We start from the raw sequence: 18966 nt of genomic DNA on the forward strand, positions 1-18966 counted from the left end.
AATATTAATAGCAGCAATATAGTGAATAATCATAACTTGTGGATAAGTGAAATGACAGCAAAGTTATAAGGTATGCGAGGGAAAAATTGGAAACCCTCAGTTATGAGGTACCTGCACTGCCTGTGAAGTGGTATAGTGCTATTTGAAAGTGGCCTATGATTAGTTGTAAATACATACTGCAAACTCTAGAGAGTCCACTAAAAATGTTTTTAAAATAGAGTAAAATTGATATGCCAAGAGAGAAGAGAAAATGGAGTCATACAAAATGAGCAGTTAAAACCAGAGAAGGGAGAAAAAGAGTAGAAGACCAAAAATAAATAAATAAAGAAAGAAAGAAAGAAAGAAGAAGAGCAACAAATAGAAAAAAAGTTAAAACATGGTAGATATGAACCCAACTACATCAGTACATCAGTAACTACTTTAAATGTGAATGGTCTTAAACACACCAATTAAAAGACAGGGACTATCATCAGTGGGGAAAAAACGAGACCCAACTATATGTTGTCTGTAAGAAACCCACTTTAAATATACAGACACAGATGATTAAACAGGTAGGAATGCCAGCGGGTGCCAAGTTCTATGAATATAATAAAATAGAATGAAAAGAGGAATGGCGGTATGTGGGGAGTGCTGTAGATTTCATGTCAGAAGATTCTCCTGCATGGGGATGTTTGTGCTTATAGAATAAGAAGCCTGCCATGCAATGTTCCAGGGCAGGTGATTTGGGCTAAAGGAATAAAAAACACATTGAACAATGAGGGAACACTGGCAAATACAAAAGTCCATGCTGGTATTATCTGTGGCAGACCCTGCCTCCTGAGACTCACTTTCTGCTTTGTTCCCAGCCAGCAGAGGCAGGAGAGAGTCAGGTGTTTCTTTGGGCTCCCAGTCTGCCAAAGCCTCTCTGACTGTGGCTTTACACTGGGTTGTTCTGTCCCAGATCTGGTGCCCCACACCGTCCAGCTTTCCTTGTCTGTCCCAGACACTGGAGCCTCCGCAATAGCCCTGTCCATGCGTGGCCATGCACTTTAATCCCGCGGGCTCACTTGCCCCGGCTTTATTCATGAGCCGCATGCCTTCCCCTGCTCCCTGTCTCACGCTGTATTTGGGTTCAGCCCTGAACACTCTAGCACACTGATATTTTTTGAGGATAAACAATACTGTCCCTGACCTCCTACTGTGTTATCAAAGTCTGGTAACACATAAAACTGTTGATGGTGGTGGTGGTGGTTGGAAGTTTGAGACTAAAGGGTGGGAGTCTGCACACAAAAGGGAATGTGATGAAAAGGAGGTAATGCCACCTGAGGCAGCTGGGGGAGGAGGGGACTGTTTCCAACATGGGAAGTGAAATGCACAATTTAATGTCATGCAACTGTGAACAGGAAAGACGACGTGGGAAGCTCTTTTCATCAGAGACAGCCTGGCCTCTTGTTTTTATTTCCTCTAATCCTCTAATTCAGTGCAGAAGCCAGCCTTCCTCCCTGGTTGTTTTCTCAAAGAGCCAGCATTGAGGACCCCCTTATGTCTAAGGGAATTAAACCCCAAAGAGCAATGTGTGCAAAATGGCTTAAGGTCCATACAGCAAGTCCTTGATCAGTATTATCAGGCAAGGACACTGGCTAGTAAAAACACACCAAAATGAGAGTATACATAGCCCAAACTTGCTTCCTTCCCACAAAATTCAGTAATACAGACCCCTAAGTGTTAGCAAGTCAATGTCTGGTTCCCATATGTAAACTAATCTCAAAATGAATGTAAAATGTTTCTCCTCCCTGAAGGTTCTAGAGGGAGCAGTCCACAAGGTCACCCTCACTTCTGACACCAAGTGCACACTAGGCATTCCCAAAGCCAGCCTCAGGTTTGACAATTCGCTAGAAAGACTCACAGAACTCAACTGAAAGCTGTTACACGTACGGCTCTGGTTATTACAGGGAAAGGATACAGAAGAAAATCAGCCAAGGGAAGAGATCCATAGGGCAGAGTTCAGGAGGGTTCCAAACACAGGGCTTCCAGATGTCCTCTTTCTGTGGAGTCATCCACAATGTTAACTCCTTCTGACAACGATGTGTGACAAAACACCTGCAGTGCTGTCACCAGGGAAGCTCACCTGAGTCCTGGTGTCTAGGGTTTTTATTGGGTGTTCATCATGCAGGCATGGTTGACTGCCCAAGTGGCTGATCTGTTTTCAATCTCTGCAGTTAGGCTGATACCATGTGACCCAAAGCCCCCAGCCTATATCACACTGTTGGTGTGGCTCACAGCTCTCACCCTAAATCATACTGTTACTAGCTGGCTGGCCAAGGTCCCCAGGCAAACAAAGATGCTCCTATTTAGGCACGTCATTCCAAGGGCTTAGAGATTGCCTCCTAGAGGCAAGGACCAGACCTCTCTTAGGGCAAGGTGAAATTCTTTACTGCACATGCACCTGTTTCCTCCTTTTTGTTGGCTACTGCATGCAGAGACCTGGCTGGAACTGGGCCTCTCCCTTGGGTAGCAGCCTGAGATGTCATTGTTCCTCAGGCCTGCCCTTGGTGCTTCACGTGCCACCATGCATTTTCTCTTCTAGGAATTTTAAATATTAGAGTGATGACAGATGCTGACACTGTGTAAGTACTGAGACAAATCACTATCTTGATGTTTGCACTTGATTTTCCTCTAATAAAAAAACCGAGGCACTTGCATTGATTGTGACAGGCATTAATGATCACCTCCCAATTATCTTTTGTTCTTTTTTTAACCTCTGAGCAAAAGATTCCTCCTGTAGTGAAGCATGAGTGTGTCTTCTCTATGAGACCCTCATCAAAAACTTGCCTTTCCTTGGTTTTTAAGTTTCTGAGTAGCAAATACTCCAAAAGCGGCTATTCTTTCTTTTCCAAAATTACTTCTGCTCTCCCCTACCCTGTGGTAAACTTTTCTAGAACAGGGGCTTGGTTCTACGATTCTGCCTTCTGGTGCCCTACCTGGCATATAATAGGTGCTCAATTTAGTATTTGAGATGGAAATCAACACACTTACAAGCAGTATTAATAGATCATACTTTTAGTTCTGAAATGCAAAACATTAGAAGCCTACAAAACAACCACTTGGGTAGTAAGAAGATAAAAATAATATATATTTGCATTTTCTTATACATGTGTCAAACATAACTGGAAAGATACACAAATTATAACTGTGTTTGCCTGTTTCTGTGTTTCCCAAACCTGGGTTGCTAGAAGGCAGGGTTGAAAAAAAGATTTCCAAGACTGTATAGCCCTTTATACTATTTTTACTTTTGAACCATGTGAATGTATTCCACATTCAAAAGTAATTTAATTAAAAAATTCCAACACTGCCAGCACCTTGGGGCCCGCCCGGGGTCTGGAGGCATGAAGCCTGGGACTGGATCGCCCTCCCACAGCCAGGCACACCACCAGTGCCAAGGAACATGCCAAAAATATCACCTTCGTGTGGGTGGCCCACCACAGCCACCACAATAACCATGGCTGACGCAAAAGCAGCTAGATGCCACAACCACCACGCAGATGGTCTGCCAGCCACCGGAGTGCATTGACAAAAGGAGAGTCACCAGCAGAGACCAAAGAAAAGAAGAGGATGTCTCTCTTCACAAAGCCCATTCCAGAGTGACAGAAGAAGCATCTGCTCTATGATAATACTGGGGAACCTGAACACACCTCTCAGCATTGGACAGATCATCTAGGCAACAAATCAACAGAGTAACCATTACTCTTTCAGAAGGAGAGAAGAAATCTAGGGTTATCGGTGGTGGGAGTGGGGAGCGAGAGGGGGATAGGGAGAGAACATACAAGGGACATAATGAATAAGTACAATTTGTAACAACATATATGCTAGTAATATTGATTTGATCTACGTATGTCAATGTTGAACCCCCAAAATATGTATAATCAATTAGGATTCAATAAAAATTAAAAATAAATAATGTGGCAGTGTTGGAAACTGATTGAGTCATGGGGGAGGATCCCTCATGAATGGATTAATGCTCTCCCTGGGGGAGGAGGGGTAGTGAGTGAGTTCTCACTCGATTAGTTCCCACGAGAGCTGATTGTTTAAAGGACCCTGGCACCCCCCCCTCGCTTCCTCTCTCACCATGTGATCTGCTTGTACCTGCTGGCTGCCTGCCGCTTTTCCTCCATGAGTAGAAGCAGCCTGAGGCCCATGCCAGATGCAGCTGTCCCAGAATCATAAGCCAAATAAACCTCTTTCTTTTATAAATTACCCAGTCTCAGGTATTTCTGTTACAGCAACACAAAAACGGACTAAAACAAATATTGTTTTTAAAAAAAAAATTCCAGCAACAGGGCAATGATTGGTGAATTATTTATTTTGGGTAATACTGACTTCATTCATTACCATTATTTGATTATCATAGCTCAGAGGAGAGTTATTCACTAGATATTTTGTTATACTTAGACACTAAAAATTAGGAAGAGACTGGAGGGGGTTACAAAGGGGATAAGGAAAGGAGAAATAAGCTCAGAAAAGAACATGAGATCCTGTCCATCCACATTTCAGGATTAACTACATTTCAGGATTAACTAACTACAATGAGTAACACGATCAGATCTAACTTAAATACCAGCATCTTAAAAAGGTTTTCTGAAAAAAGTACCATAACAATTATTCACTGGACCAAAAAAAGTCAATATTTCTAGAAGAGAAGATCTCTTTAACACAAAAGATCCCATTTAGGACCCAACTTACTACACAGGACCATGACAAAGCTGGGATGAACTAAGATATTACTGTGTACACAGCCATCTCTAGGGACAAGCTCACTCACAATGTGTCATTTTATGGCATAAAGACACTGTAGACAGTTCTCACATAGATTTCATCAGGTGGAGGCTTCTTCTTGCTGCCAGGTTCAAGGAATCTCTTAATTGTAGGGATATTACTTATTTTCACTGAGTACTCCTGCAAAAGGAAAATATAAAAGCGAAGGTTAATAGCAAAGGTATTAGTTTCTATGAAAACACAGATGTAGGCTGGCCAGTTACCTAGTTGTTTAGAGCATGGTGTTATAACACTAAGGTCAAGCGTTCAGATCCCCATACTGGCCAGTCACATAAGTAAAAATAAAATAAAAGCTTTAATGTTGGCATTCAAAAAAGAAGATGATGAAGAAGAAAGAAAACACAGTTGTGCAAATTGATCCATCAAATTTGTTCAGTAAACATTTGTTGAGGGGACCCAACCAGAACTGCAATCCAAGATGGCCAGTTACATTTTTCATAGCCTATGGCTCAGATCCCAGATATTTATGTAAATTGGAATGGAAAAAAATTGTATTTTTCATTCAGAGTCCAAATCTTATCAGTTTCAGTAAATGAGAAGAAAAGTCTATTTTGACCTAGTGCTACAGTTTACCTAAAGAGCTAAATCTCTATCATTTCCCCTAGACTTTTTAGCTCTTTTGAGTACATTCAATGGAATGCACTTCACTGCCTGTGAAGTATGTGTGTATGTTCATGAGCATGCCTGGAAAAATTTCAGATTTGATAAGCTCAGCAAATAAACCTGAAGTTCCCTGCATTCTGCCTTCTGGGTTTAGCATTCCACCTATTTTGGCTATTTTGAACAATATGAGGAAGCATATATTCATCATATATAATTATATTTTATTATTTTGTTTGTTTGTTTATTATTATTTTTTACATTCTAAGATGTTGTTGCAGAGCAGTTGGGGGGGGAGGGAGAGATGGCAAGGGAGAAGGAAACACGGTGGGAGAAGAAGTAGGAGGGGTGGAGGAGAGGCCTGTGGCACCCCGCTCATTCCTGCAGGGGAGACCAGGATACTTCCAAAAGTGGCTCAGTCATTGCTGTACATGGTGCAGATGTTAGGGGGCTGTGGCTGAAGCCCTTGCCCCCCACCACCCCAGCTCAGGAGCCTGGGGTGCTTATTGCAGTGGCTTGATGTTCATTGCTAGGCTGGTTGCAGGTGTTGGGTGGTAGGGCTGAAGCCCTCAGACCCCCACTGCCCCAGCTCAGGAGCCCAGGGAGCTTCCTGCAGTGGCTCGGTGGTTGTTGCTGGGCTGGTTGCAGGTGTTGGGGGGCATGGCTGAGATCCAAGGCCCCCCACCATCCCAGCTTGGAAGCCTGGGGCACTTCCTGCAGTGGCTCAGTGGTCATCGCTGGGCTGGTTGTGGGTGTCAGGGGGGCATGGACAAGGCCCTTGGCCCCCCACCGCCTTGGCTTGGGAGAGCCTGGGGCACTTCCTGCAGTGGCTCAGTGATTGTTGCTGGGCTGGTTGCAGGTTTGGGGGACACAGCTGAGGCCCTAGCCCTTCCCCCTCCCTGGCTTGGTAGCCCATGGGACTTCTAGTCCTTCTAGGTTTTATAGGTGTTCTTCGGTGATGCAAGACCTTTACTAGTTAATGTCAAATTCTGTCTCTGGTCTGTAGGTATTTTGTTTTTTCTTTCAGTTCTGTGTTGGATTATTTGCTGTTCCTACCACTTAAACTCTGCACTGGAACTAATTTGTTGTCCTTTGCTTACTTCTAAAATGGGGGAACTGTGGGGACAACACCTTAACTCTGTGGTTGAGCTAAATTTTTGCTTTGCTGCTGATTCTCTGGGGAAGGATTTTTGTGCAGCTCAGGTTTTAATGGTTGATGTTATAGGTATTTCCAGATCTTGTGAGATCTGGTACACCTGGGTTTTGTAGACACTCTGGTCTAGGCCTGAGTCTTTTCAGCAAACTGCACTCCCTGCAGTTCTATATTCCTGACCAGTCTCCACTGAGTGGTCCTATGCTGAATGGGGGGCAGATCAGCTGTCTTTGCTGTGCCCCAATGTTCCCCAGTGGGCCCATCTCCCCTACTGCCTGTGCTCCAAACACTTCCCATGGGATGGGCCATGCACTGGTCCCTTGCAATGACTCACCAGCCTCTGATTGGCTCCTTTTTTTCAGTTGTTGTGGTTTCTTGCTCCTATGTGGGTCCATGGGAACCCTGTTAGTAGTCTTGCTGGCCTGGGGGCCACCAAGGCCTTCTTCTCCCCTGCCGCTTCCAAGTAACTTCATCTGAAGGGCACAGGTGTGGCTTCTGCCAGCTCCTGCTCCATGAACTCACCAGGGCCAGCCTTGAAACAGCCGGGGTTCACAATAGTTGGAGTGGTCCTTCCTTTTCACATCGTGACTTCTCCTGCCTTCATGCACTCTGTAGGTCTCTATGCCTCTTCCCCTGAGCTCTAACGACCCCAGCTTGGCTGTCGTTGCTTTTTAGTGGTTGTAAATTTGTTGATTTGTGGGAGAGGAGGACTCTGGAGACCATCTATTCTGCCATCTTGACCAGAAGCCACATTTGTTTCTTTTATTATTCTAATCCCATCAGAATGTCTGACACTTTACAGGCAATGAATAGATTATTTCAGCATAATTTATAGCTCTGATTTCTGTGTTACATATACCATACTTGCTGGTTGGACTTTAAGCTCTGTGAAAACAAAGTACCTGGCACAGAGGAGTAATTAATTAAATGTTTGTTAAGTTTATCTGAGGGTGTTCCAGCAGGCAGCAGTTGATCTCGCCCAAGTTTGAATCCAAAGCCATTGGTACTTGAAGCCCATCCTCTTTTCATGATTGCCTCTCCTCTAAATAGAAACTCTAGATGCTTTCTTCCTGACAGCACTGCTTCCAGTGTCATCCCACTGTCACTGAACATCAGCATGTAGCTGGACATCCAGTTTGAGCTCCTGTAGCTTCCCGGGATGGCCACAGCTGTGACTTCCATTCTCTCTCCAAGGTCAATCTGCAGCCACTGGTATTTATTGGCACAAGGGGAATCCAGCCACCAACTCTTTTAAGTGCTCCCTGCTACTCCTGTGCTCCAGGTCTGAGCAGACAAAACAGCGAGTATCCTAAGAAAGGCTTCAGCGACACAGTCTGTGTTCACACTGGGGTCCTCACCCCAGAGCCCTTCTGCTGCCTGGGGGGCACCACTGCTGCCTCCTTGTCCCTCTTGCCACCCGCCTAATAAAATCTTTTAAAATGAAGACGTCGTTTATAAAAAAAAAGCTACTATTTACTAAATGCCAATTATGCGGAAGGCACAGACTTAATTAAGCACATACACAAATACATAGAAACATACATATGTTACTAATATTACCAAAAATCTTAATCATTATGGCAATTAATTATACATAAGTATGCAAATTTCTTTTATTACTTATTTAAGCTCTATTTGTATTATCCAATTTTGATCATTATACCAATATTTAGAAGCTTCTGCCACAGGATTTATCACTTCAAGATTTATCTGGAGTTCGTACTTGTTATGCATGATAAAACTTTTGTAACTTTTTGGTGTGTGGCTGGCTAAGGGGATCCCAACCCTTGACCTTGGTGTTATCAGCACCATGCTCTAACCAAATGAGGTAACCTTTTTTAACCCTTTAATCAATACAGGAATAACCCTTTAATTCAATACAGATCTGGTGTCAGATTCTGAAGTCCTTTAATACTGATGCTCAGTACTTCGATGTATTTCTAAATAATGCATTTTTAGGAAGGCACACAGACTAGAGGAAAGGGCACAGACTTAGATCCCAGACCCTCTGTGACTCCCAACTCAATCACTCACAGTCATGTGTAATGTTTCCACGCCTATAAAATGGGGACAGTAAAGCCCACCTCCAAGGGTTACTGGGGTAGGGATGGGGGACAGATGAACATGTAAGTGCCCAGCAGACTTCTGGAACAAAGCAGGCACACAATAAATAGCAGGTCCCTCCCTCATCTCTCTTCTCTGCTAAGCAAATAACTTTTAATAGTGCAAAAGAATACTTCTAGTCAAAAGCGTTCTAAATTCTGAATGAATAAAGTCAAATTAAAGTTCTTCTCTGTGTCTAAAAGATGAACATATGTGTGTGTACAAATAACTGTTTATATATATATGTATTATATATATATAATATATACATAAAAATAAAACTATAACATCATAAATACAATAGTGGCTTATTTGCCTTGCTGAGGATTTCTATTTTCATTTTCCGGGTGTATTTATTCAACCAGTGGTGGTTGTCCTCATTAGTATATTAAAATGATGTTTACCAGACTTGAAAAATTAATTTTTTAAAAAAAGTATGTGTATTACTATTTGGGGATTTAGTGTCTGTCTTGGCTTTTGACAACATACAGATGAGAAGCACCTCACTCTGAAGGTTATCTCCATGGAAAGTTCCCACTGGCAACTTTTTATATGGAGTTTGTTCCAAGAGTGTGGTTACGGAACAAAACTAAGATGGAAACTTCTTTCACATGTCCATGATCTTTCAACTCTAAAAATCTGAGGGCCAGAGAAACAATATCAAGTCCATACTTTCATTTCATTTTGCCAACTAGAATCTAAAAAAATTATGTATGCACATACACACCCCAAGCCAACCAATCAACTGACTCTGAAGGAAGGCCTAAGTTCTGGGCCAATCTTCTAAGACATGGCTTTATTTACCTGGAGGAAAGGAAATGCAGACAGGATATTAGGAATTTTCTCTTCTAGAGCCAAAATGGTTTGGAGTAAAATCACATCCGCAAGGCTCAGCTGATTACCAACAAGAAAGCTTTGTCCATGATCCCTTAAAATCTGCAGGGTATAAATGATTTGCATTGGTTATAATACTCTACATGGAGAAACCTATGAAGCTATTGAATCAGTGCAGTATCTGAGAAGGGTGTGAAACTATGGCTGTGTCCTTTCTTCTTTTTATAAATAACATCAATTAAGAGGACACTTCCTTATATCTAAGAGACAGTGAGTGAACGAGAGAGAGAGAGAGAGAGAGAGCGAGAGAGAGAGAGAGAGAAAGAGCAAGCAAAAAGGTGTGGAAATGAAAACATCCTTAAATATCTGCTGCAGATCAGAATGAGACACTGAAAGGGGAAAGGAAAACTTCATTATTTCTGGATTTAGCATGCGGTGTCTTGAAAGGATAGATCTACTCCATAAAGAATCTACAAGAACAAATCCAGGAGGCTTGGGGAGGGGCAGGGGTGATGTGAGAAGGCTAAGTAATAGATTGTCCCTAAGGGAGCCACTCTTTTTACCAGTCCTGTGTTTCTATGAACACCAGGACTTTTAGTCATAAACTAGACTTGGCTATAAAAGTACACTTCCTCTCACATCTCCCAAAACAGAGAAAATTAAAAGCTTGAGTTCATTCATGTTGACTCCCATTTTGAGGGTAACATATAGGTGCAAAGCGTTATAGGAATAGATTATGACTGGGGAGAGATAAGAAAGAGTGGTAGCAAGGGGAAGAACCCCTTCACAGTGAACTCTTGGATGCCCCTGAGTGTGTGTGTGTGTGTGTGTGTGTGTGTGTGTGTGTGTGTCGACAGGGACTACGAGTACAACTCCAAATCAAATACAGCCAGAGTGGTAGAGTATGATGAATCCAGAATCTGTAGTCAGAGGCCAGGGTTCCAATATCAGGTCTCCATTTTCTAGCTGTTACCTTGGACAGTTCACTCAATCTCCCTGTGATTCCACTTTATTACGTGTAAGAGGGGTACCAATTTTTACCTTGTAGGTACATTGTGAGGGGCCTCGATATAGCTTGGGCCACTGGGACATAGGAACCAGCAGCGACCCCTCACCAAGGCCACAGTCCTCTGTGCCCTTGCCACACCACATTTCTGCATCACCCTATTTCGCATTTACAAACTGCCTGAGAGGAAGACACCATGAAACAAAGCTCTAGAAAACCCCAGAAAACACTGCTCCTTTTTCTTAAATCTAATTCCATGAACTAGTCAGAAGAAGTTTGCTAAATATTAGCCTTTCCATATTTTTACATCCTCTTCTTTTGTGTTTGAATTAAAACACACACACACACACACAAATTCCTCCCAGTTCCAGAAAAGAATTTAAAGCTCAGAAAATCAGATACAGTAAGAAGAGGAAAATAACAAAACAGACAACAAAAAAAGCAAAGGGAAGAGAAAAAATAAAATGGTTCTTCTCATATCAAACTACATCTCATACAGAATAGCTGTTCAACAAATGTTGAGTGAATGGGTGAGATAGTTTCTGCTTCTTTGTGTCTTACATATGGTGGGCACTTGCTAAATGCAAGGAACAATAATGCACAGATGTGGTGAGCCCATGCTTTCTCTAGACTTCTAAATAATGTGGTCCTAGCAGAGTCCAAGACATCAGCTGTGTGCTGATGGCTACTGTTAGCTCTTAGGAGCCCATTGACTCTTAGGTTAGTCCAACAGGGCTCAGCTTTCCACTGCTCTGGGCAGAAAGGGCATTTGTGGTAGCTCTCTTGTGGTTTGGCTATGCTGTGTTCTTACATTTCTCTGCCACCTACCTTTTCAAACACAGGAAAGTATCTAATTTTAGCCTTCTGGGCCATGCTAACCATTTCCTTTTGTTGATCGTCTGGCTTTAAGAAAGGATGCATGATAATCAGCTCCAGCAGATCCAACGTCCCCTCCACATACATGTCAATCCTAAAACACAAGGCAGTGTTCTCAGTTTCCCCTTCTATAAACTCACTGACTTCCACAACTAAGAATTCAGAGTGCTTTTTCTTAAGGTACAAAAAGTATTTACCTACATCTGTCTCTTAAGAGCAAAGATGCAAAGTCAGTTTTAGTTATAACGCAGAAAAATCCTTCAGCAAAATCTGTCATAAATCAGAAAGCCAGAAAGCATGACAGCCATGACTGCCTTTTCTCCCTGGCTCCTACCCCTCCACCTTCACCCCAGCACCCATGCTCTGGTCTGCTGGTATGGGTTCAACTTCACTTTTACACAACCAGTGAATGTCACTTACTGAATGCTTGGAATGCACCAGGCATTGTGCTAAACACTCAGTATCCACTATCTTGTTGAATTCCACAACACTACGAGGAATGTACTATTATTGTACTTGCTGTACAGGAAACACATCAGAAAACTGGAGCTTAACACTTTGCGCAAGGTCATGCCTCTAGGAGGTGCAAGGACCAGATTTTGAGGTCAAATTATAACCCAATGCATACTATCCCAGGCTTTGAATGTCACAGCAGCTTCCTATTCCTAATATTCAATGATAATAAATTTGTAAGAAAGGTAAAAAGCAGTAGCAAAGCATTTAAAGATGTGAAAATCTAAAACAATGACACCCCAAATATAGTATTCAATATCTGAATTCGATTATTTTCTATAGTTTTAGACTCTCTGCACTGAATTTCCAACTGGTCTTCATGACCTCTCCTGGGTTTTTGCCCCCTGTTCACTCTAACAACACAAAACATAAAGTCAATGGAGCGTGCTGCAGAAGAGTGCTAATCAGCTAAGGCATAAGTAAGCTGACAACGAGGACACTCGACAGGGGCCACAGTACAGGGTTCTCTCCTTGAGGTCCTTGCCAAAGAGATGGTACTTGTCTGCTATGTAGTGGAGAATGCTTCGGGTCTGCACCAACTTCATCCCATCAATTTCAACCATGGGCACTTGCTGGAAAAGCAGGTGGTTACCTGAGAATGGAAGCCCAGAGTTAGAAGTGATCTCTTCCTTCCTGTCACCCAACCCCTAAAATATGCTCTATTAAATGAAAAGGGACAGTGGAGCCATAGCCTTAGGGAATAGTGAGAAGCTCCCTTATAACAGACAACCTTAATATCACTTAGGGGAGTAGATTTAGCCATAAAGGGAGCCTGAAAACTACAATACATATAAACCTCCCCTTTTCACTTTCACCCCAGGAAAAATACCTACGCACAGGGATAAGGGGTAGGGAGAAACGTAGTGAAGATATTTCTTCAGAGCTATACTGGCCAATACAGCAGCCACTAGCTATATGAGGCTATTTAAACCTAAATTTAAATTAAAAATTTTTTAAATTTAAAATTCAGTTCCTCAGTTGCACTTGACACATTTCAAGCACTCAATAGTCATATGTGGCTAGTAGCTATCGCATTGGACAGTGCAGAATAAAACATTTCCTTCACTGTAGAATGTTCTGTTGGACAGCACTGTTTTTAGAGAATCTGATAGGAAACCTAAGTCACCAGGTGATACTCACGTATACTCATCAGTGTCTCTCTATTCCACAGCCACAGACCATTTATACCAAATTTGCTGTCACTGGTTAAAAAGTAACCCATTCCTTTCTTCAACAAACCTGTATCAAACACTTGTCACATACCAAACCCTGGGGAAAGATGCAGGTATAGGACACAGCCCAGCCCTTGAGAGGCTGAGGCATTGGGGTGGGTCAGCGGGTGGGGGTAGAGGGCAGATGAATACTCAGCAGGTGACTAGTGACCCCAGGCCAGTGTCACACATGAAAGGTGGCACTGCAGCCCTGGGCAGCTGGTGCCCCTCAAGGGAGCCCTGAGTTGGGTCTGGGAACCCTGGCGATGGGAGGGAGGCTGCTCACAGCATTGCTAGGCATTCCCATCAGTCTGCTGGTGCCTCTCCTACAAAGGGTGGGTGTGGAGGAAGCAGAGAGAACCAGGAATGAAGGGAGGGGCTTTTGTTGATTTTACTTCTGCTTGGTATTTACTTCAGAAACATAGCCTCGTGCAAACCGGGACATTTATCTGCATAGTTCAAGCAGGCAATGATGCCTCAGATAGCATGAAGGAGGTGGGGAAGATGAGAAGGGGAGGGGCACAGGAGAGAAAGAGGGGCAGAAGGAGACTGGAGGGGGCGCAGGGGGAGAAAGGGACGGAGAAGGGCTGTTCACTGGGATGGGGAAGGACCTGCTCCCTCCCTTCTGCAAGCTTTTAAAGAACTGAATTGGAAGCAATTTCCTGGCAATTTCAGTTATTTATTCCCTCTTAATTTTCTGGTTTTAGGATACAGTTCTGAATGGTTGCAGCTCTGCCCTCCACAAAAATATCAGTTCTTAAAAAAAATTAGAATTCCAAACAGTTATTTCATTTTCATACTTACCATCCTGCAACTTGTGTAGCTGTTCTTTTGTTTCCAGAAATTCTTCATCAAACTAAATTAAAAAAAAAAGATTACCCCCCCAGAAGGTAAGTGTCATTACAGATTTAGGACTAAAAATACCAAGTTACTGCCTCAAGAAGCAGAGAGAAAGAGCACACTTAGCCCCCACATCTTGGTCTCTAAATAGCACCGCCCACTAAAAGGAACTAGGGCTCCTACAAGAAAAGGTTGATTTTGTTATGCCAGAGAGCAAGGAAGTGCTCGAAGACAAATGAGATATGTCAACAGCAAAGGCATGGAGGATCCTATTTGAGGGGAATTCCCTAGCCAAATCTGGGACAATTCAAGCATCAAAAAGAATGATGTCACTTATGGATTATCACACAACAACAACAAAATTCAGATGTCCATAAATGATGATACTAAAAAAAGGAAGCGAGAAGGAAAAGCTCTTTTTTAACAACAACTAGCACTAATTAATGTAGAATTAGAAACTAATGATAGAATTAATTTTATCTAGTTAATGATAAAATTAAAAAATCACCAATGTGCAACCTCCAGTGTAATAACTAATTCCGATAAAAATCAAAATAGGTGCAGAAATCATTGGCGTACAGAATATTCATACAATCTCCAAGTATCACTCCACATGTTAATTATGATAAAGAGAAAACGCATTTTTCAATGGAGAGATCTGGAGATCTTACCATCTAACTGATCTAAGTGATCACTCTTAGCTCCCCAAAGGGGAACAGTCCACATCCTGTGCCTCCTGTTTTGACTCAGTGGAAAGGGCACAGAACACCCTTTTTCAAACACTGCCAAAAATATTGCCTTTCCTATAGGAACTGTATTTCAATGTAATTAAATAGTTAATGAATGAAAATTACTATTTATAAGGGAATCACAGTAAATAAGCTCAGGTGAAATGACAGAAATAGAAAAATTTCCATTTTGTACTCCCCAACAATGATGATGACCAATAGCTGCTAAAACTATTAGTTGAAAGGGTAATAGCAGAAGCTACAATGCGTGAATAGGCTGATCTCATGAGAACACACTCGTCAAGGTTAGCATCACTGAAAATGAGACAACTAGGCATTAGACAGCCCCTGATGTGGTACAATAGATGTATGTTCACATTATCTCCTGTGACATGTGACATAGTCTGGCAGGGGAAAAAAAAGTTCAGAAAGAAAAAAAGGAAACTGCATCTAATCAGACTTCTGGGTCCAACTAGTGGTTTACAGGAAATATAGAGAATACAAGAGCATGTTAAAATCAGGGTAGCCTCATTTTACCACGTTACCTTGAGGGTAAATAAGCCAAATCCAGAATGAGGGAAATTCTACAGGGCAGTTTCTCCCAGAAATAAGTGGCACTAGAAACAAATTCAGACACCTCGCAGTATTAGCAGATCTTGGCTGCTAATACCATTTTCTATTCAAAGGGACTAGGGCTCCTTGGAGAAATCCCGGGTTCTAGGGTTAGGGCAGGGAAACTACAAGATGAGCCTGGAGCATCTTGTAGTGTCAGAAACTAAGGAAGTTCTAAGAAAAAAAAAAAGAGGAGGCCTACCTGTAAGAGCCCCAGTGGCCGCAGCTGGAACAATTTGAGCAAAAAAAATAATAAATAGAGTACTACTGGCTTATAACCCAAAGTATAAAATCAATATACTTAGGTCCATAGTGATATAAAGAAAGAACTGAATAAGTAAATAAGTGGAGTGTAAATCTTCCTTACATAAGAATTCCAAATGTAGAGACTCCCTCCTCCAAGAGGTAGAGCTTAATTCTCATTATTTTGAACATGGGATGGACTTAATGATTTGCTTCCAAAGAACAGTGGGGAAAACAGTAACTTTACAATGGAGGAACCTGGCAGACACAACCTTAACCAAGTGATCAAGGTTAACATCATCAGTGATAATTCATGTTGATATCATATAACCTGATGGAGTTCGGATGTGTTGTTCCCTCCAAAACTCACGTGGAAATTTGATCCCCAATGTGGCAGTGTTGGAAACTGATTGAGTCATGGGGACAGATCTCTTATGAATGGATTAATGCTCTCCCTGGGGAAGGGAAGAGTAATGAGTGAGTTCTCACTCTATTATTTCCTGCGAGATCTTGTTGTTTATAGGACCCTGGCACCTCTCTCTCTCTCTCTCTCTCTCTCTTGCTTCCTCTTGCCATGTGATCTGCTTGTACCCGCTGGCTGCCTGCCACTTTCCGCCATGAGTAGAAGCAGCCTGAGGCCCGTGCCAGATGCAGCTGTCCCAGAATCATAAGCTGAATAAAGCTCTGTTCTTTATAAATTACCCAGTCTCGGGTAATTCTGTTATAGCAACACAAAACGGACTAAAACATAACCCCTGAGATGTTGCAAGGAGAAGGGCACTTCACCTCTTTTGCATTCTCCCCCAAAACCCATTAACCCCAGTCTAATGAGAAAGGTATCAGACAAACCCAAATTGTGGAGGCTTGAAAACTGTCAAGATGGTGAAATAAAGGTGAAAGATTGAGAACTGTCACAGACTGAGGGCAACAAAAGAAACCTGATGACAAAATATAATGTTGGACCTGGAATAGTAAAAGGACATTAGTGGAAAAACTGCTGAAATCTGAATAAAGTCTGCAGTTTAGTTAGTCACGAACCAAGGTAAATTTCTTAAAATGACATGGTTGTGTAATTTGTTATCATTAGAGGAGACTGAGCGAGGATTATATAGAAACTTTCTGCACTATTTTATGATTTTTCTATAAGTCTAAAATTATTCCCAAATATAAAATTTATTTTTCAAAAATGCAGAAGAAACTGTTACAGATTTTTTTAAATAATGAAAGAAACATAATCAAATGCAATGTGTAAGCCTTGTTTAGATCCAGACTGTATCAAACTATAAAAAAAAAAAACCTATCTGAGACAATCGGACTGTTAGATGATAAGAAATTATTAATTTTGTGTGTGATAATGGTATTGTTATGTTTTAAAATCCTGATCTGTTAGAGATAAAATATTAAAATACTATACTCACAGAAGAAACGATATGATGTTTGGGTTTTGCCTTAAAATGCTCCCACAAAATAAGTGAAAGGAAGAGATAGATGAAACAAGATTAGCATGAAGATGAAGCAGGGTGATGGGTACATAGAATTCATGACAATGTTCTCTTTGGATTCGAAAATTTTTCTAACAAAAAGCTAAAAGAACAGAACAAGAACAAAAACAAAAACACAGTAAGTCAAGGCTTAACCGTATGCAGGCAAAATACCAAGGCTGCCAGTTTGAAGCCATTGAAGTAAAAAGGAAATTTACCCAGGGATTGTACAATCAATAAAAGTTCTGAGAGTTAGTAGCAAATTTCAGGTTAATTCCCTTTCTCCTAATTAATAAATCTTCATTGGTGGTAGATCAGAAGCCCATAAGTAAAAATCAAAATAAAAATAGAATTCTACTAAGTATATTCGATTTATCAAGAAAAATCCCCTGGGAAGAAGAATCTTCTGACTCAGTGAAGTACATATGGAAGAGAACTAGGACTGAACGGTGCTCTGAAACTTATTTTTCCCTCAAAGGTCTCAAAGTTGTATGTCAAATCTATGAAGAAACAGTGTCTAGTGTACCTCGACTCCAGCAGCAGCTAAAAGCCACCTGACGGATTCCATCCGACCTCGTCCGTTGGGATAGTGGAGCTTGGGCCTCGCTGCCATGACGGCTTTTCACGCTTTCTGAAAAACAAAGGCAGCGGCTCCTCGCACACGAACAGTCTTAATTTCGTGTCCTCAACACAGTTCTACGGGCTTAATGAATATTCCGGATTTTGGTACAGGAAGCTTTTTAAAAAATTGCTGCGTTTTCCCTTATTCAATAAAAACATACCACCGTTTTAAAACACGGGAAAAATCCAACGACTTGGGCTTTCATATCGTTTCTATCTATGATTTCTTATTCTGGATCTTGAGGAGCTGGGCCACTTGTTGTAAAGACATCTGTGCTAGCAGTACGGTATTTCACGGATTCAGAACATCACATACTTTGACCCCGAGAAACGTAGATTTTCCAAAGTCAGCTTGGTGATGCAAGACACAGAGGGTCGCGCTGGAAAACTGCACACCCACTGGAACCTCCCCAAACATTCATGCTTTCACAATCATCGTCCTGTTTTATTACCACAGCAACTGGGAGGTGGGCCGACTGAGATGACTAGCTCCTGCAAAATGTGCGTCCATCGCCACGCCTGCAGGGGCTGTCCCCGGGTCCTGCACACCCACCACCGCCGTGGGAGATGAGCCCCCGGCCTTACAAAATGCGCCCAGGCCAAGCGAGGCTCGGCCATCTGAGCCTAGACTCCCGGGGACTCCGCGTCCCCGCTCAGCCCACGCAGGGCGCGAGCGACCGCCCGGCCAGGTCCCGGGACCATCTGAGCCTACCTTCCACCAATGGATTCAGACTCCGCAGAGGGGGTTAATAAAATATCGGCATACCCAGGCAAGAACGGCCTCACCCCCCGCCAAGGGTACCACGTCCGCTCAGATGCGGGCGGGGGCGAAATCCAAGAGGGGGGACACAGAGGATTGAAAGGAGCGGGGTGAGGGATGGATGGCAGAGTTAGAAACTGGGAGGAGGAGAAAGCAGACGAGGGAAAAGGGCGGGTGGGGACGGCAGGGGACAGACAGACCTGGAGCGCGCTCGGAGCGCTGGGACGGAGCCTCACGGCGCGCGCGGCCCGGGGTCTGCAGCTGGCGGAGCCGCGAGGGTGGAGAAAAGGCGCTCGAGATGGGCGAGGCTCCGGGAAGAGCTCACCAATAGAGACGGCAGTATTTAGCATGCCCCACCCATCTGCAAGGCATTATGGATAATGTGGAAATAGCCCAAATTCAAGTCAGTTTCACTTAAAGTTTAGCATTTTGAGGATGAAATGACCTTCGTCTTGTTGGTTAGCTTTGGTTTTAATTAACATTTCCTGTTAGAAATACGCCACAATACAGAATTCAACCTACGTGAAAAGTTGCAATTCTCTTTAGGTTTATATAGTTTGCACCTAGCAGTCT

General features: G+C 42.6%; 1 protein-coding gene across 1 annotated transcript; it reads right to left on the minus strand.

Moving 5' to 3' along the window:
• Positions 1–4333: 4333 nt before the first annotated feature.
• On the minus strand, positions 4334–18659 carry LOC134377818 (glutathione S-transferase A4). Its single transcript, XM_063096547.1, has 7 exons — positions 18594–18659; positions 17539–17643; positions 13913–13964; positions 12357–12489; positions 11337–11478; positions 9473–9604; positions 4334–4932 (listed from the first exon to the last, which is right to left on the minus strand). The coding sequence occupies exons 2-7, from the start codon at positions 17623–17625 to the stop codon at positions 4810–4812; spliced, it is 669 nt and encodes a 222-aa protein (XP_062952617.1). The 5' UTR covers positions 17626–17643; positions 18594–18659; the 3' UTR covers positions 4334–4809.
• Positions 18660–18966: the final 307 nt, after the last annotated feature.

The sequence above is a fragment of the Cynocephalus volans genome, chromosome 5 (genome assembly GCF_027409185.1).
Source record: "Cynocephalus volans isolate mCynVol1 chromosome 5, mCynVol1.pri, whole genome shotgun sequence".
NCBI lineage: Eukaryota > Metazoa > Chordata > Mammalia > Dermoptera > Cynocephalidae > Cynocephalus > Cynocephalus volans.